Source organism: Thermobia domestica, chromosome 2 (genome assembly GCF_964235325.1).
Source record: "Thermobia domestica chromosome 2, izTheDome1.hap1.1, whole genome shotgun sequence".
Taxonomy (NCBI): Eukaryota; Metazoa; Arthropoda; class Insecta; order Zygentoma; family Lepismatidae; genus Thermobia; species Thermobia domestica.
Genome location: NC_137455.1, coordinates 82,783,772 through 82,807,038, shown reverse-complemented (window position 1 = coordinate 82,807,038; position 23,267 = coordinate 82,783,772). Strand labels below are relative to the sequence as shown.

Below are 23,267 nucleotides of genomic sequence, written 5' to 3'. Positions count from 1 at the left end.
TTTATCGCCATGAAAAATGCCATACCTCAAACTCCGGAGTAACAGCTTATAAGATGTTTTGGTGAGTCTCAAAATATACTTTTACTTAAATCGACATAGCGACGTATCTCAAGACAACTCAATTTCCAAGGAAGAAAAAAAATAAAAACACTATGTCGGCCAGACAACGATATTTTAAAGATTATGTGGTAATCTAGGGCTAATATCTAAAACTTCTTTTTTTTAGTAAGTTATATAAATATATTTAAACAGGAATCAAAATAAAAACTAGAGAATTTCTAGAACATTAGTAATTAGGAACTTCATGAATAGAAAATAAAAACAACTGTTCTTATTATGCTGTCATATGTATCACAAATCATAAATTTATAACTTGGTTCGGTTCATAATGGTTCACTTGAGTAATACAGCGCCACTCAATCCGAAAACACGTTAGTATTGAACAAAACCCATTGTCTTATAAAATTCTCCATTTTCCTTTTACTTTACCTTCTTACCTCCTCGAACATAATGTGTAAGAAAGAAGGGTAAAGGAACAGGAAGAATACTATATATATATATATACGAGGGTAAGTCAACTGAAAAACATAAAAGTAGAAATAAAAATCCGCATATGGCGCCAGTGAGCTGTAAGTTGGCAGCAGCCGGCAGATGCACAAACACCGGCGCAACAACAGTTCCAAAATGGCAGCCCCACTAGCCATATGCACCAGCGAGGAGCAGCGTTCTGTGATTCGGTTTCTGCGAAGCGAAGGTGTGAAACCGATTGACATTTTTAGGCGAATGAAGGTTCAGTATGGAGATGCGTGTTTGTCACAGCCACAAATCTATGAATGGTGCCGGAAAGTTGCAAATGGTGTTACGTCTGTGGCTTCAACGGCTGCAATGGTCTCTGGAGTCACTACGCGCCGAGCCTGGCCGGGGCGTGGAGCATCGGCTGTGACAAACACGCATCTCCATACTGAACCTTCATTTGCCTAAAAATGTCAATCGGTTTCACACCTTCGCTTCGCAAAAACCGAATCACAGAACGCTGCTCCTCGCTGGTGCATGTGGCTAGTGGGGCTGCCATTTTGGAACTGTTGTTGCGCCGGTGTTTGTGCATCTGCCGGCTGCTGCCAACTTACAGCTCACTGGCGCCATATGCGGATTTTTATTTCTACTTTTATGGTTTTCATTTGACCCCCCCCCCTCGTATATATATATATATATATATATATATATATATATATATATATATATATATATATATATTGTTGATGTTGTAAATAAAATAAAAGTTACATTAAATTATAAATATACAAAAAGAAGATTAATTATATACATATAGCTATATAGCTTTAAATTTGGGGTTCTTTCTTAAGAACCTGAACATGAAAAGTCTGTTGAGTTCTTAGCATTAACTGTAGAGTAACATCAATCTTACAGGCGCTTACAAGTTGACGTTCTTATTCTTAAGGGGGAACCACACATCTGTTAGAATATAAACAGGAGATATGTTCGTGTTCCTAATCCTTCCTCTAGTGCTTTGCAAATTCACATGTTTATCATTTTCACAATATTTTTACGATGAATGCAAGGATTTTCATTCGAAAAGGAAATTACGGTTTTCTAATTCAAAATTAATAAGTTACGATTTTTGTTTTCATCACGACTTTTAAAAGCTTTCTAATCAAAATAATATTACTATATTTTCGTGTTGACTTCGAAAATAAGATTAAACGAAGAGATGAAAATACACATTCTTTAATACTTTTTTAATATACATATATATTCAATTTCACGATATTCATTAAGAGCGATTAAGATAATTGTGTATGATATTACATTTCACGATGGCGAGATGAAACCAATACAGTATTATTTTTCCTTAGGGGCATGGTAGCTCAGTGATAGAGCGCTTACCTCTGGTGAGTGGGGTCCCTGGTTCAATCATCGGGCAAGTAAGTTTGTGATTGAATACATCCTGTCCGTGGATTTTCTCGACGTACTCCCGTTTCCTCCCACAATCTCATTCCACCAATGCTTCCATCATCATTCACTTACCTTAACCCCTTATTGGGTAGTGTTGCTCTCAAGCAACATCGCATTCTATTGCGTTATCCGCACGAATTATAACTTCAGTGATCACTTAACTGGCATTACTGCTTTCATACAATATTCATATACATGATTTGCAGGTCGCTTAGATACTAATAATCTTCGTCAACAGGAGACAGTCCAATTTAGTATTGCAGAAGTTTTATCTCCTACGTTCCGTGAAATATCATTTTTTCATTTTTTATTTGTGGTTTCTTGCTCTGTAGGAAAATATTTCAACGAAACTGTTGGTAATTACTGAGTATTCTTATGATACTATACCATAATAGGGCAATGCTGTTCAGTAGCTACACATAAGACCTATTTTATGGCAATGCTGCTTTGAAATAAGCACCCTGTATTTTGTAACCAAAGTACAAATATACTTTAAAAATTACGAAATTATGATCAGGGAGATATGGTTCAATCATAAAAGCAAACTCAATATTTTAATGGTAATGCTATCAATGCTTCCTAATTAAAGGGTTAATCATCACTCTGCCTTAGCCTAAAGGGCATAAATCGTGCGATGTTAAACTGAAATATTTTATATTCAATTATTTTTCTTCAATCATAACGAACATGTCATGCTTTCAGAGCAGAAATAGCCTTGAAAATTATACACTTACCATGTAGACTAAAAACTGCTATTTCTCCAGAGGTACTATGAGGTGTTCCGAAATGAACGCCAGACACTAAGAGTAAAGTGTCTGATTGATTAAATTGAGAATATTGAGTATATTTCCAACAGAAGGTCTTCATGTCTTTATGATACTTTACTCGTGCTGGGTAACTAGAATTCCACACCTATAAAACAATAGGAAAAATGAAATTAAAATTGAGCCATATATATATATATTTCTGTAGCATTAATGAACATTGACCCAAGTGATATATTGCCCAGGAATTTATAAAAATACGAAGTCTATCCAGAAAGTAACTCATATTTTCACATTTAGGAATAAAAAGAAGACAAATGAAAGTAATTATTTATTTATTATATACATTTTGAAGCGATACTCCTTCGCTACTTTTCGACATAGTCGCCGTGCAAGTTTAGGCAATTATCATAGCGACGAACAAACTTACGAAGTCCCTTGTCATAAAAAGTTGCCGTCTGCGTTTTCAATAATTTCTGCACGCTAGTCTGAAGATCTGCATCGTCATCAAAGCTGTGCGTTGCTAACCAGGTCTTCATGTGGGGAAACAAGTAGTAGCTACTTTTTTTGCGAGATCGGAGCTTTACAGTGTGTGCTCGAAAACCTCCAATGAAAGGCCAGCAAGAGTTCCTAAGTGTGGGCGGGTGTTGTCAGGACTTTTGCACTCCGTTTTCCTCGGTGTTTGTTTTCAATTGCTCTTCGCAACTTCTGTAATGTTTCACAATACCATATTTGTGCGAATATAGGCTGCGTGCGAACATAGACCGCACCTGAACTTTTAACACGAGATTATAGAAAAAAGTAAATCTCGACTATAGGCCGCACTACTAAATTTACGAGAAAGTTCAGACAGTACTTTCAGTTTCATGTCTTTCCCTTCCCTTCTTCAACTCTCGTATAACTAAGGGTGACTCGTCACCAGCAGGACATGTTTTGCGTATTGGGAATTCTGGTAATGTGACTAATTTAAGAGGCAGTGTAAGGAAGTTCAAAGTTGATTTATTCGAGAAAAGTGATGTTGAGAAAGGAGCGTACTAATTACACAGCGAAATTTAAACTTCAAGTTATCAGCTATGCAAAGGAACACAGGAAGAGGGAAGCTGGATGCAGATTTGATATCTTTGTCGCTTGTGTGCAACTGAAGAGAAACTCTTAAATAGTTTGAAAAGTTGGTGTTCATTTCGAGGGCAAAAGTGCAAATATCCCGATGTGGAAAATGATTTGCTTGATTTGTAGTTTAAAACAGGAAATGTGAATATGTCGTTACAACTGAAATGATTCAAATTGAAGGCTGCAAAATAATATGTGTACATGTCATCTTGAAACTGATGATTTATGATCTGTGGGGGAAAATCTCGATTATAGGCCGCACCATGACTTTTCAAGCCAAAATGTAAGGAAAAAAAGTACTGCCTATATTCACGCAAATACGGTATGTTTCAGCAGTAACTGTTGCACCACGTTCCAAAAAGTCAACTAACTAATGGTACATCTTTCCTATCCCGAAACACAGTAGCATTAAGCTTTTTTACAGCCAAAGTTTGCAAGTACTTTCTTCTCTTTTTTGTCAATCAGTCTGTTCCCACTCCATAATTTTTTATTCATAATTAAAATACTTAACCAATGCGACTACTTAAACGTTAAAAAATAAACATGCAAAAAAAATCTATACTAGTAACGAGTTTCCCAACAGCGGGAAAAGTGTCCTTCATTAATTTTAGCAAATCTGGACTTACTAAGCGAATGACAGGTAAATGCGTGATCTGATTTTAACGTTTAACAGGTTTGTTCCATGTATTGCATTTTTCCCTAGTTTTTGTTCTAAATAGCAAAAATGAATTATGTTTTTGCTTTTTCTTTTTTTAATTTATCTGACATCAGTAACAATACAATCAATACAGGATGAATATAATCGGAATTGGTCTTCATGAACATTTGTGCAGCTATCTTTAAACATGAGTCACTAATGCCTCACTCCACTTTCACTCATCATATCTTTACCATGAACTTCACATAGCTGTCGATAAATGTTAAGTGTGTTTCCACCAATACAGGGTGAGTCAAAATAAGTGTTACATACCAATATCTCGCGAACTATACATCATATAACAAAAATATTAAAAGTCAATGTACAATACAAAGGGGCCTAAAAAAAATGAGTCAAACACGAGGTTCCCTCCACTCCCCATTTTGGGGAAGGGGAGTGTACGTGAAAGTTTCAAATGGGAACATAGGTCAAGTGATACCTCCTTTGAAAGAGCTTGAAAAATTGAACAATTTTTGATATGGGGCACTGTTTTCAAGATAGCATCCAAAAATGGTCCTGCATCATATAAAATTTTCAGTACTCATAAATCAGAAACGGCTGAGTAGAAAAAGATGAAACGAAAAATGAAAAAGGAAAACGCCATAGGCAACGTGGAATGGTGTTGTCACGGTGTCCCCAGGGTCCCCATCATGGGACCCTGGGACCAACTTGAAAATTTCAAATAGGAATATAGGTCGAGTGATACCTTGTTTGATAGATCGTGGAAAATCAAACAGCTTAGTACAAAATTTGTTTTGATTTCGGGCAAGCCTGTTTTAAAATAGCCGCTGAAAATGGTTCCTCATTCAGATACAAAGCGCAGTGTTTAAACTGAGTGTTACAAGCCAATATCCAGCGAACTATGTGTCAAATAAGAAATATGTTAAGAGTCAATGTACAATACAGACAGGCCTAAAAAATGGGTCAAACACGAGGTCCTAATTTTGTACTAAGCTGTTTTGTATTTCAGGATCTATCAAACAAGGTATCACTCGCCCTATGTTGCTATTTGAAAATTCCACGTACATCCCTCCCTCCAAAATGGGAGGCGGGGGAACCTCATGTTTAACCCATATTTTAGACCGTCGGTATTGTACATTGACTCTTAATACTTTTCTTACTTGATGCATAGTTCGCACGATATTGGCGTATAACACTCAATTTGAACATTGCGCTTTGTATTTGAATGTGGAACCATTTTCGGCGGCCATTTTGAAACAGGCTTGCCCGAAATCAAAACAAATTTTGTACTAAGATGTTTGGCTTTCCATGATCTATCAAACAAGGTATCACTCAACCTATATTCCCATTTGAAATTTTCAAGTTGGTACAGGGGCCCCATGATGGGGGCCCTAGTGACAACGCAACATTGCCATTCCACGTTGCCTATAGCTTTTTCATTTTTCATTTTTTGTTCCACCGTTTTCTACTCAGCCGTTTCTGATTTATAAGTACTGGAAATTTTATGATACAGGACCATTTTTGGGGGCCATCTTGAAAATGGTGCCCCATATCAAAAATTGTTCAATTTTCCATGCTCTTTCGAACGAGGTATTACTCGATCTATGTTCCCATTTGAAAATTTCACGTACACCCCATCCCCCCAAAATGGGAAGCAGGGGGAATCTCGTGTTTGACTCATTTTTTAGGCCCCTCCGTATTGTACATTGACGCTTAATATTTTTCTTATTTGATGTATAGTTCGCGAGATACTGGGTTGTAACACTTATTTTGACTCACCCTATATATATATATATATATATATATATATATATATATATATATATCCTTAAAGTTGTTCCGTATATCTGCAAGGCTCTTACGAAAGCAATGAAATAATAATATTTTCTAAGGCGATGTCCTTTTTCTTCTGTGTATTGAAAGTAGTCACGGCATTGCAAATAATAACACTCTAGTGAAACATTTATTTTAAGAAATACTAGTAAAAAGTAGCTGGGCCTACGTGACTACTTACATGTTAAGAAACAAACGAAAAAAATCTATAACGAGTTTCCCAACTGCGGAGAAAGTGTCCTTCATTAATTTTAGCAAATCTGGATTTACTAAGCGTGTAACAGGTAAATGCGTGATCTGATTTTAACGTTTGACAGGTTTGCTCCATGTACTGAATTTTGCCCTAGTTTTTGTTCTAAATACCAATAAATCATGTTTTTTTCTTTTTTAAATTTAGTTTTGAGAAAATTTTACTAACTCTACACCCCAACTTCGATGCCTTATAACTCGGAACCAAAGATCTGCACAGGAAAATATTTCACATGAGTAATACGCAAGTCAATGTCTACCTCAGTCCCAAGTTTACTTAAGATCGGATCGCGTACGGCATATACTGTTTTTCTTTCAGTTTTTTTTTTTTTTTTTTTTTTTGTAAGAAAATCAAATAAAGGGCAAAACAAAAGCAAAAAAAAAAAAAAAAAAAAACATAAATAAAATAAAAAAGTTTCTTTTAAATGGACAGGTTGAAATTTCTTGAGAAATACTCGTTCATATCTGATCACAAAAATGAATGTACATTATTCTTTACCTAGCTTTAAGATTATAGCAAAACACACACACACACACATTTCCCTTTTAATTTTCTCTGCAAAAGTTAATGAACACCACTTGTGAAAAAATACCTACCAATATGTAACCATCCTTGGAACACGTTGCAAACATTTTTCCGTTGTGAGCAAAGCTAACATGCAGCACCTGATGAGCGTGTTCTTCTAACACTTCCGTCTCTACAACTGGAGTGTGATATACTAAACGCTTGTACTCAGCTAACCACGAGGACTTTCCTACAATCATATGAATAACAAATCTAAATATTTCGAACATCTTTCGTATGTAATACAGCTCAATAACAGATTCCTATCTCAACGTCCTTCACGTAAAAATGAACTGTAAGCTAACATTCTGCCATAGCTTTGGCTCTGAAGATAAATGTAAAAATTAAGCAGTTGAAACGTTAGCATTTAAATTCATTTTAAAAACACTGAGGTAAGAATCTATTCTTTACAAAAATTTATCTTTTGTGTTATATTAAAAACTCAAGTGTTATATTCTGTAAACTCTATAATAAACTGTATTCTGTAAACTAAGACACTTGTGTTATATTCTAAGTGGGTTAATGGAGAGGTAAATATTTTCCAAAATCCTGGACAATTAATATTATATTTTACCTATGATATAACTTTACCTATAACGCACTGAAAAATAAATTGCAAGTCGATGTAATATACATAGATATATATCAAAATCTTTTGACTCTGTCAGTAATAAGTATTTCATTAGCAAGTTATCAAATATTGGTTTGTCACCTTTGTACATTCGCTGGTTTGAAATCTATCTGTCAAACAGAACACCTGTACATTCTAGTGTAGGCTATGTAGAAAACGGAATACCACAAGGGTCGCCCTTGGGCCCACTCTTATTTTCTTTATTTTTAAATGGCCTTACAGAAAAATAAAAATACTCTAAAATTCTCCTATATGCTGACGATATGAAGTTGTTCAGATTAGTCAACAATGAGTTTGATAATTATTTACTGCAAAACGATTTAAATGCAGTAAACACGTGGTGTAGAAATAATTTTCTAAAAATTAATAATAAGAAAACAAAATTTATGACATACACCAATAAAACTCACTATTATGTCAGTAAATATGAGGTCAATGGTGTACAAATTGAGAAAGTAAGCATTATTAAAGACCTAGGTATTACATTTGACAGCCAGTTAAAGTTTTCTAATCATATAAATTGTATTGTACAAGGTGCCAGAAGGATAATAGGTTTTATTTTTAAACAGTGGCCTGCATTTCAAAGAGATAAAACGTATGTATTTCTATATAAATTACTTGTAAGACCAAAATTAGAATTTGGTTCGGTAATTTGGAACAGCATTTCTAAAACTTTGACAAACAAGATTGAATCTGTGCAAAAATGTTTTATTCGACTGCTATGTTTTAAAATGAAAATGAGCTATTACTCACATAGTTATGAATATTGGATTGATTATTGAGGTATGGAAAGCCTTATGAATAGACGAAAAAATTTCGACCGAGTATATATGCAAAAAATACTAGATAACATTTATATCAGTGAATATTGTTTACAAAACATAGGTTTTAAAGTGCCAAATCATAGCATAAGAAATACCATGATTTTAGTTCCTCTGAATTGGAAATGTGAAATTTTAAAAAGATTGACATATTCTTTAAGCTCATTTTAGACTTATTGTATTAAACAATGAGAAAGTTTTATGTGATCTGACTGATAGTTTTTAATCAATGACGTTTAGAAACATTAATTTTATGACTGCTGTTCTTAGCTTCTTGTTGTTTTAGATGGATGGAAAACTTGATAAGTTTTACTGCGTTGATCAGGAATTATTTCTGCTTAACTGACTTTTATCTACATTGTGTTTTATATTAGTACCCTTCTTTTTATTGTTTTCTTACTTATTATTTATTTTTAGTAGTATTATTATTCCATCGCATACTATGATACCACGTGCTATATTTTTGCCAAAAGCTGTTCGCGGCACTAAAATAAAGATTATTATTATTATTATATAGGTCAGGGCCCGACTTAGGGGGGTGCAAAGGTGCACGTGCATCCCCCCCCTCGTTGTAGATATACACTACCTAAAGTGAGAAGCTAGCAGTGAGTTTTGCAAAATAAATAGTTTGTCAATTTCATCATCAAAAGAATTATTCGAGACCAGATTTAGCATTTCCAAAGGAATTCCTCATTCACATCACAGATGCCTAAAGGCATTTAAAAAACTCAAATTTAATTCAAATGTACTGGTAGTTATTGGTGCATCCCCCTCAGAGAATCCTGGATCCGGCCCTGTATACACCATCAAGTTTCGCAACGAGTAGAGCACACATTTAGTTCAATATTTATTTTGTTATAAGGACAACGTAATTCTTTGTTATGTATCGAAAACTAGTCCAACTGGTAAATTAATTCCGAGGTTATTGATATATATATATATATATATATATATATATATTAAAAAGTAAGGTCTGTATATTTATTTTTGCCGGTAACTGTACACATATAATTCTTATTTATAAAAATACGTAATATATATTATATCAATGAAAGAAGAAGAAAACCGATTTAAATTTATTTTTACACACCAAATCTCCACAGGTGCTATTTCAATAATACACAAAGAGTGAAAAACTGCATGACTGGACCGCGATTAGAACCCATGATCTTCGGCGTACCATGCTGATGCGTCAACCTCTAGGTTACCCAGTTCGCTCCCAAAACAGCCATACACCCTCTCACTCTTCGGTGCTCTTTCACTCAGACCACGTGGCATATACTACAACCTAGCTGTTATGTTAGGCAATCCAATGTCCATAATAAGAACACCGCTAAATTTTTTAAAATCGGCCTCAACTACTCCCATAGCCGTCCAACGCTATCCTTTTTATTTTTCAAATACAGTACGCGCTAATTTTCTTACAGTAAATATTTATTGTTCACCAAACTTCCTATTTCAACACAATAAAACATTAGCAGTAATCACATACTAAGATAATATCTCTATTATCTCGGCATACCCTATTTACTTTAGTCGATAACGATACATTAAAATAATAAAACAGTGAAAGAATAAATCTAGTACAGCAGCTGCAATGATTATGCCGAGTTTCTCGAATGTTTCAAGAAATAATATGTATTATTCAGAATAACTCTCAGTCTATTAAGTGTCATTTATTTTTGAATAGATTATATACTGTTATTACCAGGGAGAAAAGTAACCAAATAAGTTCAAGTGAAGGACAACATTGTGCTGCCGATTATACACTAACGCACATAATTAAGAAATACACCTTACCTGGTACAATCCCAACAGACAAATCTATATTAAAATCCCTATAGAACAGATCTTTCCACAAGAATTCATCATATGAGACTCGAAGCCACGCTTTGCATGCTAAACCGGCTTGCAGTAACTCTTTTGCAGAGAGATACCGGAATATATGCAGAAGAACAGTATCTGGTAAATATGACCAAGAAATCTCCATCTCTGATTCACAGCTATTACTTAAGTCTTCAAATTCCGAAGGGCTGCAAAGGTCTTCATATTTCTCTTTACTACTACAAGGGCTGGAATCAGATTGCAGCGGAAAGCTATAGGAGGACGCCATGACGCTATTCGAAGTTGCACTGGAAAAAAATAATAATAAATATATTACGTACAGTTACTTTACATTATAAATCTAATTAGTACTTTATGATACTTCACACTCTGAAGTACTGTAAGTATTCAGAATATTTTCTCTTGTACTCACATGTAATGGGTATATTTGGAATTTGGCGACCTTTTAAACAACAATGCTATGAGACGTTATTACTGATTCTGTACCAATCGGTACATGACAAGGTGTTCTCAAATCATTCAACTTCTCTTTGTTTATAAGCTCATTCTATATATATATATGTGTGTGTGTGTGTATGTGAAGGATGAAATAAAAAATATTCAGAAATGTTTACGAAAAAAATAATGGGTTTAAGATCCAGAATTAGTGTAATGAACGAAGAAGTACATAAAGTAATTAGAGGCAAGAGCAATAAAAAATCAGCAGGAGATAACACATTATTAGTAGAGATTAAGAGGAAAAGGAACTAATTGAAACAAGAACTCCCATAATTCCCTTTATTGTAAGTGAAGGACTTTTTCTAAAAAATACGTATATATCGATGTTCAGGAAAAGGACAGAGTTGTTGAAAAATATCAACTCAGCAATTTATCAATCCTGTAAAAATAATAATAAAAACTGTGTCCTCTTTTCATTTTCCTTGCACTAACATGGCTCAGAGAGCCAGTGCTATTTTCAGGTTTCACAATTACATGGTAAATTCCTGAGGTTATTAATATATTGTCTGAACGTGTTTCGGAAATTCCGCTTCTAAAAGGGGGAAAAGGTACAGCAACTGCACAGCTTTTTACAAAATCAATGACTATTCTGTGGCCAATATGAGTAAAACACAATGGGCTTCTTCTTTGTAACAGACGGAGCTGCATATATGAAGAGCACTGCAAAAACCTAAGGACCTATTCCCAAGTACGCTGCATATCACCTGTCTGCACACGCACTAGACAGAATTGCAGAGAAAGCATGTCCTCATTTTTCCGACGTTGATCTTCTCTTGTCAAAACCGAAAAAGATTTTTTTTTTTTTAATTTTTTTTTCTTGAAAGCTTCCTCACGAACCAGTGTCTTTCGTGAATCAGCCTCTAAACTCCCGCTCCCACAGTTTTACGAGATGAGGTACATGGATTACAGTTGTTCTCTATTATGTTAAGAACTTCGAACCCATCAATGGGAACACTGATAGTTTTGATGAAAATGATGCGTCTTCAATTAAGATGACTCAAATTTTGATTAATAATGCCTTGGAAAAGGACCTAGCTTTCACTGTCACATATTTTGCAAAGTTGTCAGACGCTATTACATAGCTTTAAAAAAAAATGCAGAATTCATCTAGTTTTCCGGAAACCTTCAATCACGCTGTCAATGATCAGAGTATTGTACCTGGTTACAAGGGTGCGCATTCGGTAAGTGTGATCGTGTTTTAAGTACTACCTCAAATTTGGAAAATTGAATAATATTGCTAATGCTATGGAAGGTGATGCTGAAGTAAATGTTTACAATTAAATGAATCCTTTCCAAATTATCTTGCCAGTATGCTCCAGTGACATCTGTAGATGTGGAAACCTTATTTTCACACCTAAAGCAAATTATTTTTGACAGGAAACAAAGTCTTTCTTTAGAAAATCTTAAGAAATTGTTGAGTGTTTTTCACTTTCTTAAGTGAAAAACTGCTAGTGTAGTGAAAAATAAATTTCCCTTTAGTATTTCTTGTGCTTTAAAGGTCTTCTGAAGTAGTAGTAACAAAACTGTCTGTGAATAAAGTGTGATAGTGTTTTGCGTTTATCATTTTGTTTCACTGTTACTATTTAAGCATGATGAATGGGTCGTTGGATGTCGTTCTTTACGGGATGCGTAATTTGTGAATTTTTAGAAATTTTTAACTGCAAGTATTAACTGCAAAATGAAACATTCTATTTCTTATGATCCATATTTTTATATTCGATTAGTAAACTGATTACAGGCTATTAAAGTTTTTAAATAGTTTAGTATCTATTTTCTTTTCCAGAAACCCGTGTGTGTTCTTCTTTTATTTTGCCATTTTCCTTGCCATTGTTGGATTTCTATTTCTTAATTTTGGAAAGTATTTTGGGCTTTTTATTTTAATTTCGGGAACTAATTATGATTTCCGAATTTACTTTTTAAAAAATCGGAATTTAAGAAACAAACAATTATACACTGTTATAAAATTAGAAGTAATAGTCCAGAAGAATTACGTAAAATTTTAAACGCATTCAATTGATACAGGATCAAATAGAAGATGAAAAACATTTCAAAGTACTATTGGATGGAAATGGATAGAACTTTGTACGATAAAATAATGACAATACTTTCTACAATAACAATTATTTGAAGAGATTAGTTTCTAACCTCTTTACAGAGTTTTATCACAATGGTTCATTATTAATGAGATTCCATCTTCTTCATTCCTGCATCTCACACATTCAGAAATCTACTCGACACCACTGTCCTGAACTACAAAAGAAAGAAAAAAAATAAATTTTTATTTAATGTTTCCTTGCGTGTATAACAAGCAAATTAAAAATTTACTACTAGAAATTACTATGTGAAAATTAACCATGTTGCCAACTGACTAAGACCAAACAAAAATCCAACCCTCTTTCTCCTCTTCTAATTTTCGAAATAATTTCTTTAACGAACAAAAATAATTCATCAGTGGTATAACACACATACACACAAAATTTACTAATGGACGCTGTAGGATACATATTTATAAATTAAAATTATTAACACTGTAACCGTGAAAATATATGTAAGATAATTTCAGGAGTCTCTGTTACTTTTTTCAGTAACTTCTTGAACAGTCACACTGGACTCATTGTTTATTTTCTTGTCCTGTTACGTCCGTTATCTTTTTTTTTTTTTTTTTTCAGATGCAAAGTTAGTAATTTTAATTTTCCCTCATAACATTTTTAATTATCTCTTTGTGGATAGTTTTAAAAAGCCACAACCTCACCCACGCCTTTTTCTTACCATTAAAAGAACGACTTTTTTGACAATGTTGAAGACATCCAAGCAGCTCTGACAACGGAATTACGAAACATACCATATACCGAAATGCAGAGGTCATTCATTCTATTTCTTTCGTGATCGTGTCACTCACTGTATTGACGCAACAAGGATGTACTTTGAACAATAAACACGTATTATTACATTATCTTCATTTGTTTGCTTACAATAAAATCAGTCTCATTATTTACTAGTCGGATGGTGTATTAATTGAAATGACAAATTTGAAAATCTATATTTCACTGAGATAGAAATCCGAAAACGAACTTAAAGGTATTTTGATATTCTACGTGAGATAGGAAAAAGTCCAGTCTTGAATATAGTATAGAAAAAATTACTCTTTTTGGGTTAAATAGAGGTTTGAATTAGTCTGTATCTTGTTAATTGTTATAGAATTGAATCTCATTATTTTATTTTGTATTCATCTTCTGCAATAAAAGTATAAAGACATTTTGACTTGGCTATTTTATAAGTTGTTTAGTGAACCTGGATAATCTACCTAGTTCCACTACTAAACGGAGTATTCCGGCATAAATTTTAAAATGTTTTAAGGAAAATTATCCGGTATTATTTTCCGTAACATTAACCATGAAAATAGAAAGTTCCGACATATGTAACTTTGGTATTTGGAGTGTACGAAAGAGTGACAAAATAACGTATTTAATTTGGTAATTTACAAAGCTGCTACAATTTCTTTAGGACCTTATTAGTGAACATTTCGAAGGTGTGTGCCGGCGAACAGCAACAGAAGTGACAGTTACTCGAAATTAACTGTGATCAAATATACATAATTTTAAGTAGTTTTTATTGTGAAATAATTAAACTATTTTCAAAATGTTCTAAATGAAATGAAATTTCTAGTTTAACAATTCATGATTATACCCCGAGGCTAAGGGAGACTGTGATAATGATAATGCATGAAGAAAATGGAAGGAGACAGAAGAACCAGGCAAAAAACAATGCATGTGGTGTTTGTCCACAACATAGGTCACTTGGCAGGGAATGGGATCGAACGAAGGACCCCATAAACCAGAGGTGAGCGCTTTACGATTAAGACATTATGACCCCTATTTTCCTTCCTGTGGGGTATCTTAGAAGAATTAATTAAACATAAATTATCGGAAAATTAGCTACGGTTGAATATAACATCGACATTCCAGAAAAGGCCATTCCATGTGAAATCAAAAAATTAAACAGGGATTTCTGACCCGACCATCTTAGATTTTTATCAAATTTTAGTATTTCGTAGGGATGGTCGAGATATGGAATTGTGTAAAGTTGTAGCTTCCTGTGTGATGAAGTTTCTGAATTATGGGGGCTCAAAAATACGAAAAAATCGCCCACTTTGGAACATACACGAAACTTTTGAACAACACTGCTCTTGATGTAATTGGCGTAGGGAGCTGATTCTTGTTTTGTTTGAAAGAGCATAAAATAAGCTTTCCAACGATATATCGCATGCCTAATTTTGAAAGAATATCTATTTATGGTCACCCAGTATGTCCTTTTGACCTTGAACTTTTGAGGATACACATCTTTGATTTTTCTAAAACTCGCATATAATTTACACACAAGCTTACTCCATAACATAACGGAAATAGAAGTTGGGACAGTAATGGGAACTTTTAATAAAATTGTTTTTTTTAGTAACAATTTGTTTGTACCAGACAGTTTTAATGTATAAAGTACTTTGCAACACTGTAACATTGCACAACCGCATGTTAGATTGCGCAGTCATCTGCTACAGAAAGGTTTGGAAGATTGAGTTGTGGATACGTTACTTAGAGGAATGTGTTGATGGACGACTGATTCCACACGTTCAAATGCACGATTGAGGTGTTTATGTGCTGGTGCTGACTTTGTACTTGAAAACAGAAGCTTGATTGTGGTGTTTCTTAAGTCAGTATTCCAATGGTCATTTTTATTTAACGAATTATTATATCAGAATAATGTCATCGTCAAGATTCAAGAAGACAGTTTGCTACAATGCATTTAATATAGAAGGTCATGGGAATGTCAAAAGAAATTTAAGAAATATGATGCCGTGGATGATTTCAAAGTGTTCATCTCTAAGAGATGGATTTAAAAATTGTGATTCCTGTCGTAAGAATCTAGCAACACCTTGTAATAACAGATAGCGTGATGATTAGCAGCACCGATGCTGGAAATAGTGATATTGAGCACTGCGTCAAAGAAAGTGCGCTAGCATCTCTGAACCGCAGCTCGAAAGATCACAAAATTATTATAGACATTTCTACAGAGCATGGGAAGCAAAATGCACCAGAAAGTGACATTATAATGCAGTTGAAAGAAATAATTCGAACAGCGGATAGAAGTGTGCAAGTAAAATTGCTAACTGTACTTCCAAAAAGTTGACCTGTCAGAAAACATCAGGAAGAATTTCACTGCACTAACTACATGGGTCGTACAGCAAAATAACTTACCGTCAAATGGGGTGAATAGAAACACATTTTTGGCTATATGAGTATATAAGTCTGGTGATGTTAAAGATTTCGCGTATCAGATTATTCCAAGAAACAGGTCTTAATATGCTAATGAACTTCAGTAAACGTCATATTAATTTATCAACTCCACTTTTCTTCACCTTGATTTTTCTTAATGTTTCTATTGATCCCATGGATAGGGGTGAATAGAAACAATGACTTTATTTTCATTGTTGTTTCTTTTATACTGTTGGAAAGGTAAAAAGAAACAGCGTATTTGTTCAAACGAACTATTTATTTGATACCTGCAAGATATAAGTTCAATAAGACCAGTATTACATAAGTTACAAACTTACAAAACAATACAATGCACAATATAGGTACAAACGACCATACCGTTTTGATGATATTTGAATAAGATTTAAACCACTGAAATCACCAGGGAAACTTATCATGAGTTGAGTTGATTTTAAGGTTAACGTCCCGTTCAGCAGCGAGGCTACATGAGACGTGGACCTACTGATTAACGTGGAATCAGAACCACATGAGTTCCCGCCGCGAATCGAACCCGGGTCTTTCTCGCCAAAGACGCGTACGCTAACCGCTTAGCCACGAAGGAGCCAGAAACTTATCATATACTTAAAGCGTGCTGACGAACTCCTAATAAAACCCAACAGTTTCGTAACAATATCCTCATGTAGTAAGAACGATTCTTCAGAAGTTTCTGAAAATTTCATTGTTTATGTGCTCTCTTATAAAACACTCCCACTTATCCATCATGTTCACATTTTCACACTTGGGTAGTGAATAGTATCATCGAGCTTTAGCTTCTCATAAACCTTTACCACAGCAAAATCACCAGCTTTAGAAAACCATCATCTAGTTCGTGATCGTCTGGAATGTTGTCTTCTGGAGTGTTGTCTTTCTCCTCTTCCGACAATACAAGGATAGGTTGAGTTTCGTTGTGATTTGATGAAAATGTATCATTTTCAGAAAACAAACCAAAACTCTTACCAGAAACATCTATTCGTACTCTCTTCTTTCCTTGCTTAATTTTTTCATATTCTCTCATGCTCTTGAGAAGATCCATAAGGGGGCGGTTTACAGTCTGAGATGTCTTTTGCTGTTCTGTTTCTTCTCGTTCATTGTCTCTTTTTGGCAGCATCCTCAGTATTTGGTCTCGACAAAGGGGAAAAATTCCACACTTTTGAAATCCAGCCCTGATATTTTCCTCCTTCAGTTTGTCACACATTTTTTTTATTTTTCAGAAGACTCGGAAATTTGTTCTTAGAGATTGTTGATTCATTCCTGTCCTTTTCTCCGCTTCTCAAGAATTTTCCACTCCTCAAGAAGTGTTTCTATTCACCCCACTAATTAAAAATCATAACAATAACCCAGTAAAGTTAAATTTTGATTAAAAATAATTTACAAAAGGAAAACTTTTACTATGAACGTCAGTAAATGAAACAACAAACTACAAAATAGGCATATGTTCAAATGCAACAAATATGAAAATGTCGTACTTATCAAGAAAGTTTGAGGAGCGCCAAAATACCGTGTAGGATTTCAGTAACATATTAACGCTGCTGCCGTCTATCGCAGTGTTTCCAACTCACTAAAACATTTTATCTCTGCTGTGAACACTTTAGCCATATAAGACTATGTTAAGAAATTTCAGTTTTGTTGATTAATTTATCGTTCAGATAAATCCAAAACTAATCTGGGAGTTTTGTTTCTATTCACCCCCATGTTTCTATTCACCCCATTTGACGGTACTCATCAACAATCTTCATATCTTAAGGATCTGAAAGAAAAACTTTTTGATAAACAGTGCATTGTTCTTTCCGATTTTGCAGAAAATTGTTCGTTCGTTTTCCTAGAAGTGTCACAAGGTTTCCACTGGAATAACGGGCAAGCAACTATTTTGCTTATACTCCAGAAATCTCCAGACGTCTACAGTTATAGCTGACAATGTGATCGTCGTATGCGACTGTCTCAAACATGATACAATTTTAGTGCACCTATTGCAGAAAATACTTATTACCTTTCTGAGAGCTAAATTCGGTTCTGAAAGTCCGAAACAAAATTATTCTATTTCTCCGATGGAGCAGCAGCTAATTACAAAAATCACAAGAACTTCTTCAATATTAGATACATTAAAGCGATTTTTCCGTATCTGTTTTTTTTTTTTTTTTTCTGCCGCCGCACGTGATGGACTCGGGACACTTGAAAGAGACTTCTTGCAAGAGCAAGTCTGAAAAGACCTTATAGTGACCAGATAATAACACCAAAACAATTATATGATTGGGCAAGGCAAAATATAAAACATATGAACTTAAAATATGTCACTGATAAGAATTACGAAGCGGAAGCGTCACTCTTGTGGCTTTCGTGGTACATTATTTTTTTAAAAGAACAAACTCTTTTCCAGCTTGGACACGATGGCTGTTTTTTTTTATTATTATTAGTACATTAAATACAGTGTTGCAAACTGCTTTATACATTAAAACTCTGTCTGGTACAAACAAATTGTTACTAAAAAAACAATTTTATTGAAAGTTTCCATTACTGCCCCAACTTCTATTTCCGTTATGTTATAGAGTAGCCTTGTGTGTAAATTATATACGAGTTTTAGAAAAATGGAAGATATGTATTTTCAAAAGTTCAAGGTCAAAAGGACATACTGGGTGACCATAAATAGATATTCTTCCAAAACTAGGCATGCGATATATCGTTGGGAAGCTTATTTTATGTTCTTTCAAACAAAACAAGAATCAGCTTCCTACGCTAATTAGATCAAGAGCAGTGTTGTCCAAATTTTCGTGTATGTACCAAAGTTGACGACTTTTTCGTATTTTGAGCCCCCATAATTCAGAAACTTCGTCACACAGGAAGCTACAACTTTACACAATTCCATATCTCGACCATCCCTACGAAATACTAAAATTTGGTAAAAATCTAAGACGGTCGGGTTGTGGGCTTTGCTGATTTCACATGGAATGACCCAAAACTGATGATCACTTTTTAGACTTCTTGTCTTCATTTCTTCAGAATGGATACACAAGATAAGAATATTATCAAGTCTAAATAGTTGATACAACAAAGCAATAAGCACTATGCATTTAGTAAGTTCCTTTCCTTAATTATATAATTCTAGTCTTCATCTCAACCTCAATTTTATTTTTGAATCTATTTTAAATCTGTAAAAAAAAATAAATAAATAAATAAAAAAAACCCACTAAAATTGGTAATCATTTTTGTAAATAAGAAGCATAAAGAGTGAGATACTGTTCAACTATATACTGACAGTAGAAACAATAGACTCGAGCTTCTTCGTTAGGGTGTACCGAAAAACATTTTGGATATAGTATACGTCACGCCTCGTCACTTCCCGAGGACGCACGAAGTGCAGTTTTTTTCAGATTCTTTGGAGGTCATTGAGATGTTTACGTGGCTCACATCGGGGCTTGAAGTTCTGATAATGATTTGGTTATGCAATACGCACAACAATTTCATAAAAATATCATTATTACTCTTTTTTTGTATTTTGTCTGCATTATGGTCTTTTATTACCGGTATTTTGTTTATGACAAATATATGTTAAATATGTGCCTTAGGAGTGATTTCCTATGCCGTTTACTTATGCTTTTGGTAAAAAATTGGAGCTTTTAGGCTAAAACTGCTTTTTTCTATTGATTTTTTTCAGTTGGGTTTCACTATGAGTTTTATTCGAAAGTTTTTCGATCTAAAAGACTAAATAAATGATTTAGCTTTCTAATTGCTAACAACTCGTCAACTACTGTCCAGCGCTTCGCTTGTATTCATACCTTATTATGCTCTGAAAATAACTCATAGCACACCACGAGCAAGTCGCCACATAAAAGGTTATTTTTCTTTTTACCCATTTAGTGATTATTTCACCATTCTAGTTTATACGTACACCCAATTACCCATCGTCGCTAACGCGTCTATTCCCTACGGAAGCAACCCTCACTGCGATAGTTTTTCCCATATGGCGCTCATACCTTGACTCGTTATATCCTCCTGACGCCCAGAGGAAATCGCAATATGAAGCACGAAGAATCTTAACTGCTGTCTAATTGCACAACATAAGGCGCTTCTGCTATCGTTTGTCTGATGACAATTTGAAGTGTAGAAATTACCCTACAAAAGGTTTCAACTCAGCAAAGCTCGAGATATCTGCAGGAACGAACGGACAAATGTTGTAATTTTTCGTAGAGGCGGCTCTACACGGGGTGTCAGGATGATAAAGCATTCTTGCTTTGTAGTGGTCATCTAGCACAAGTTGGTTTGGGTTGTCAACGATTCGTTTTATGCACTGCAATTTTGATGCCATATGTGCTCACATTTTAGTTATATTTAACAATCCTCCTAAAGTAAATATGTACACATTCATGCAACTTCAACTTAAGAAACACTTTTTAAGTAATTAAGACTGCATTTTCTGCTAAGTTTTTATTAATATAAGTATCTTCTTGTGTGCAACCTATTGTACAGGAAATAAGTATTTAGCTGACGGGGGACAGCTTTTCATTTTCAAAAAATGTACAATTACGCTAATTTACGTTAGGTTAAGTTGGAGCTAACTACTTACATGAATGTATCATATTCCTTATGCGCGCTTCCGTTAAGTACAGATAGTCTCTACAGCATTTCTCATTTCTATAAAATGTACTTCTATTCCATGCTTAAATGAGACACAGAACAATTACCGGTACGCTTCATTTACTTCAACTCATTTCTCCTGTAAAACTATTTTCTACTTACTTTTGGGCTCCTTCATCCAAACAAGCATCGTATTTTCTTATGAGTCGTATTATTTTTGTTTCACAGACATGAATTTGATAGGGGGCTTCCCCTTTACCCTACCCACTAATGGTTGATTATAGTGTTGGTTGGAAAATGAGATAGTAAGGATTGTTTTCGTTATTTCTAAACAGTGCGTAGTTTGTAACATTAAACAGTTGGAAAGTACTAACTTTGCACAATAACACAATACGTAGGAATAAAAATCTAGTGAAGAGCAAAGAAAGCATGAAAATAAGAAATACTTATGATAAACGGTGTGAATAATGGAAGTGAACGAGGAGTACTTCTAGGTACGGTACATTAAAATAACAAGTAATTATGAAAAATGAAATGAAATATTTAAGTTTTACGTCCCACTTTTATGCCAGCTGAGCTAAAGGTGACGGTGATGATGAGAGATGAATGAAAAAAGTAGGAGGAAACGGGAGAAAACCCAGGCACACGGTTTATATACCACAAAGCTTACTTAGCTCGAGCTGACATCGAACCAAGGACCCCATGCACCAGAGGTAAACGCTCTACCACTGAGCCACCGCGGCCCAACAACAAATAAATAGATAAAACGTTGGAAAGAGGTTCATGTGTGTCTAATCTGTGACCGCCATTTGCGGATAATTAGCGTTGGTTTCTTTCACTTAGTACATAGGTTTGGTACGGCGGAATTATCGACCATGACCCGTAAGCGACTGCATAAGCAAGGTAATCGAAATACATCGTATTTCTCATGTTACTAGATGCTGTATTTGAGGGACAGCCTTATCGTTACGGATCGTGGCTTAATCTATTGCATTCACATAGAAATTGTCTATCATCGCTTCCTTATGAACTTTTACGTGCTTAGAAGGGTACGCTTTGGATTAAGTTCTTTAACATTATTAGGGATGTCAAGACGTAAATTCTGCACACATTTTCACTACTTACATGTTACTCTTTTGAAAGAACATTTGATATTTTTCCGTACATTTTACTTGTATGTGTCCATAAAACAATCTAGCACCGATTACACTCAGGCCCTATTTCCAACGTCAGTTAAACTTTCAATTATTCACTAAGCAGTTTCATTATCTTATGAAGAATATCACTGAAACGTTACACTCACAATCTGAAAGATTATGTTTCTACGTGAGATGTTTTCGAAAGATGTATCCTATCCATTCAAATACGCATAAAAAGAGCAGTATATTAGACTACTCATTATGTTTATGTTGAATTTAAGTATATCAGCCTTTTCTGTATTAGTTCACATACAAGTCTTCATTAAATTGACGGAGCTTACCTATAATTTTCTGGCTACCATTCTAACAATTACTAATCTTTGACATTTCCTATCAAAAATAAATTAGTTTTTTTTTTTTCGTAGATCATTCACTAAAGTATCCTATTTTCACATACTATAACAAAGAAGAGGAAGCTTTATAAAAACTATATTGAACACTAAGCTTAGTTAAGGACAGTGTTTACAACAAACAATTATAGTAATATGAAGGCTATCGTAGAAAGTATTCATATCAACACAAAACAGGCCCGCAACCGTAGACATATATTCTTTTTCAAACAGGATGTATTTCATTCAATCAAGTATTTTCTTGTACGCTTTATATCTCGAGAACTACATATAATGCAGCCAAACCAAAACTACCATTTAACTCAGTATGATGTCCTTATTCCGCAAAAAAGTACAAAATCTTGATTTAGGGGCCATTCAAAATTTTTGTGGCCCCTGATAAAAAAAAAATCAATATATTTCATTCAACCAAACGTTTTCTTGCACGTCTTTTATCTGGAGAACTGCATATAGTGTATCTAACCAAAATTATCACTTAACTCAGTATGAAGTGCTTATTAAGTAATATATACGGAAACTCCATTTAAAGGCCATTCAAAAATTTTGTGGCTCCTGACCCAACATCTAATTATTGGCGAAGATGGCAATATTTTGATCCATTTCTTGGATCATTCCTAAAATTCTTGTTTTCAGAAGCGCAACGGTCATTTATTCAGATGTATAAATAAATATTCCAGGTACTTGTAGTAGTGCCACTCCGAACAAGAAACCTCAGAGCTTACTATATTATTAAGAAACACAATTCATATATATACACACATACGTTATTCTATCTAGCTTATATTATTCTTCATTTAAATTGAAATAAAATATCTCCTTGAAAATCTATGAACTTTGGTGTTTATTGTTTAGAGGTGCATGATGCAGCTCATAACATCAAAAAATTATATCAGTA

The 23,267-nt window shown here is 34.3% G+C and overlaps 1 protein-coding gene across 4 annotated transcripts in view; it reads right to left on the bottom strand.

Moving 5' to 3' along the window:
- Positions 1-22,459, bottom strand: part of Fbw5 (F-box and WD repeat domain containing 5) — a 35,744-nt gene extending 13,285 nt beyond the window's left edge. The window contains exons 1-5 of one of the 4 annotated variants that reach the window (XM_081743207.1): positions 22,304-22,459; positions 13,094-13,198; positions 10,406-10,737; positions 7,186-7,343; positions 2,709-2,886 (exon numbers count right to left, since the gene is read on the bottom strand). In XM_081743207.1, the coding sequence (XP_081599333.1) occupies positions 2,709-2,886; positions 7,186-7,343; positions 10,406-10,718 (649 nt within the window). In that variant the 5' untranslated portion in view covers positions 10,719-10,737; positions 13,094-13,198; positions 22,304-22,459. Of the gene's footprint in view, positions 1-2,708; positions 2,887-7,185; positions 7,344-10,405; positions 10,738-13,093; positions 13,199-21,948; positions 22,082-22,303 lie in introns of those variants that run through there. The other 3 variants (XM_081743216.1, XM_081743225.1, XM_081743198.1) reach the window with 3 other exon arrangements.
- Between the last annotated feature and the right edge of the window lie 808 nt (positions 22,460-23,267).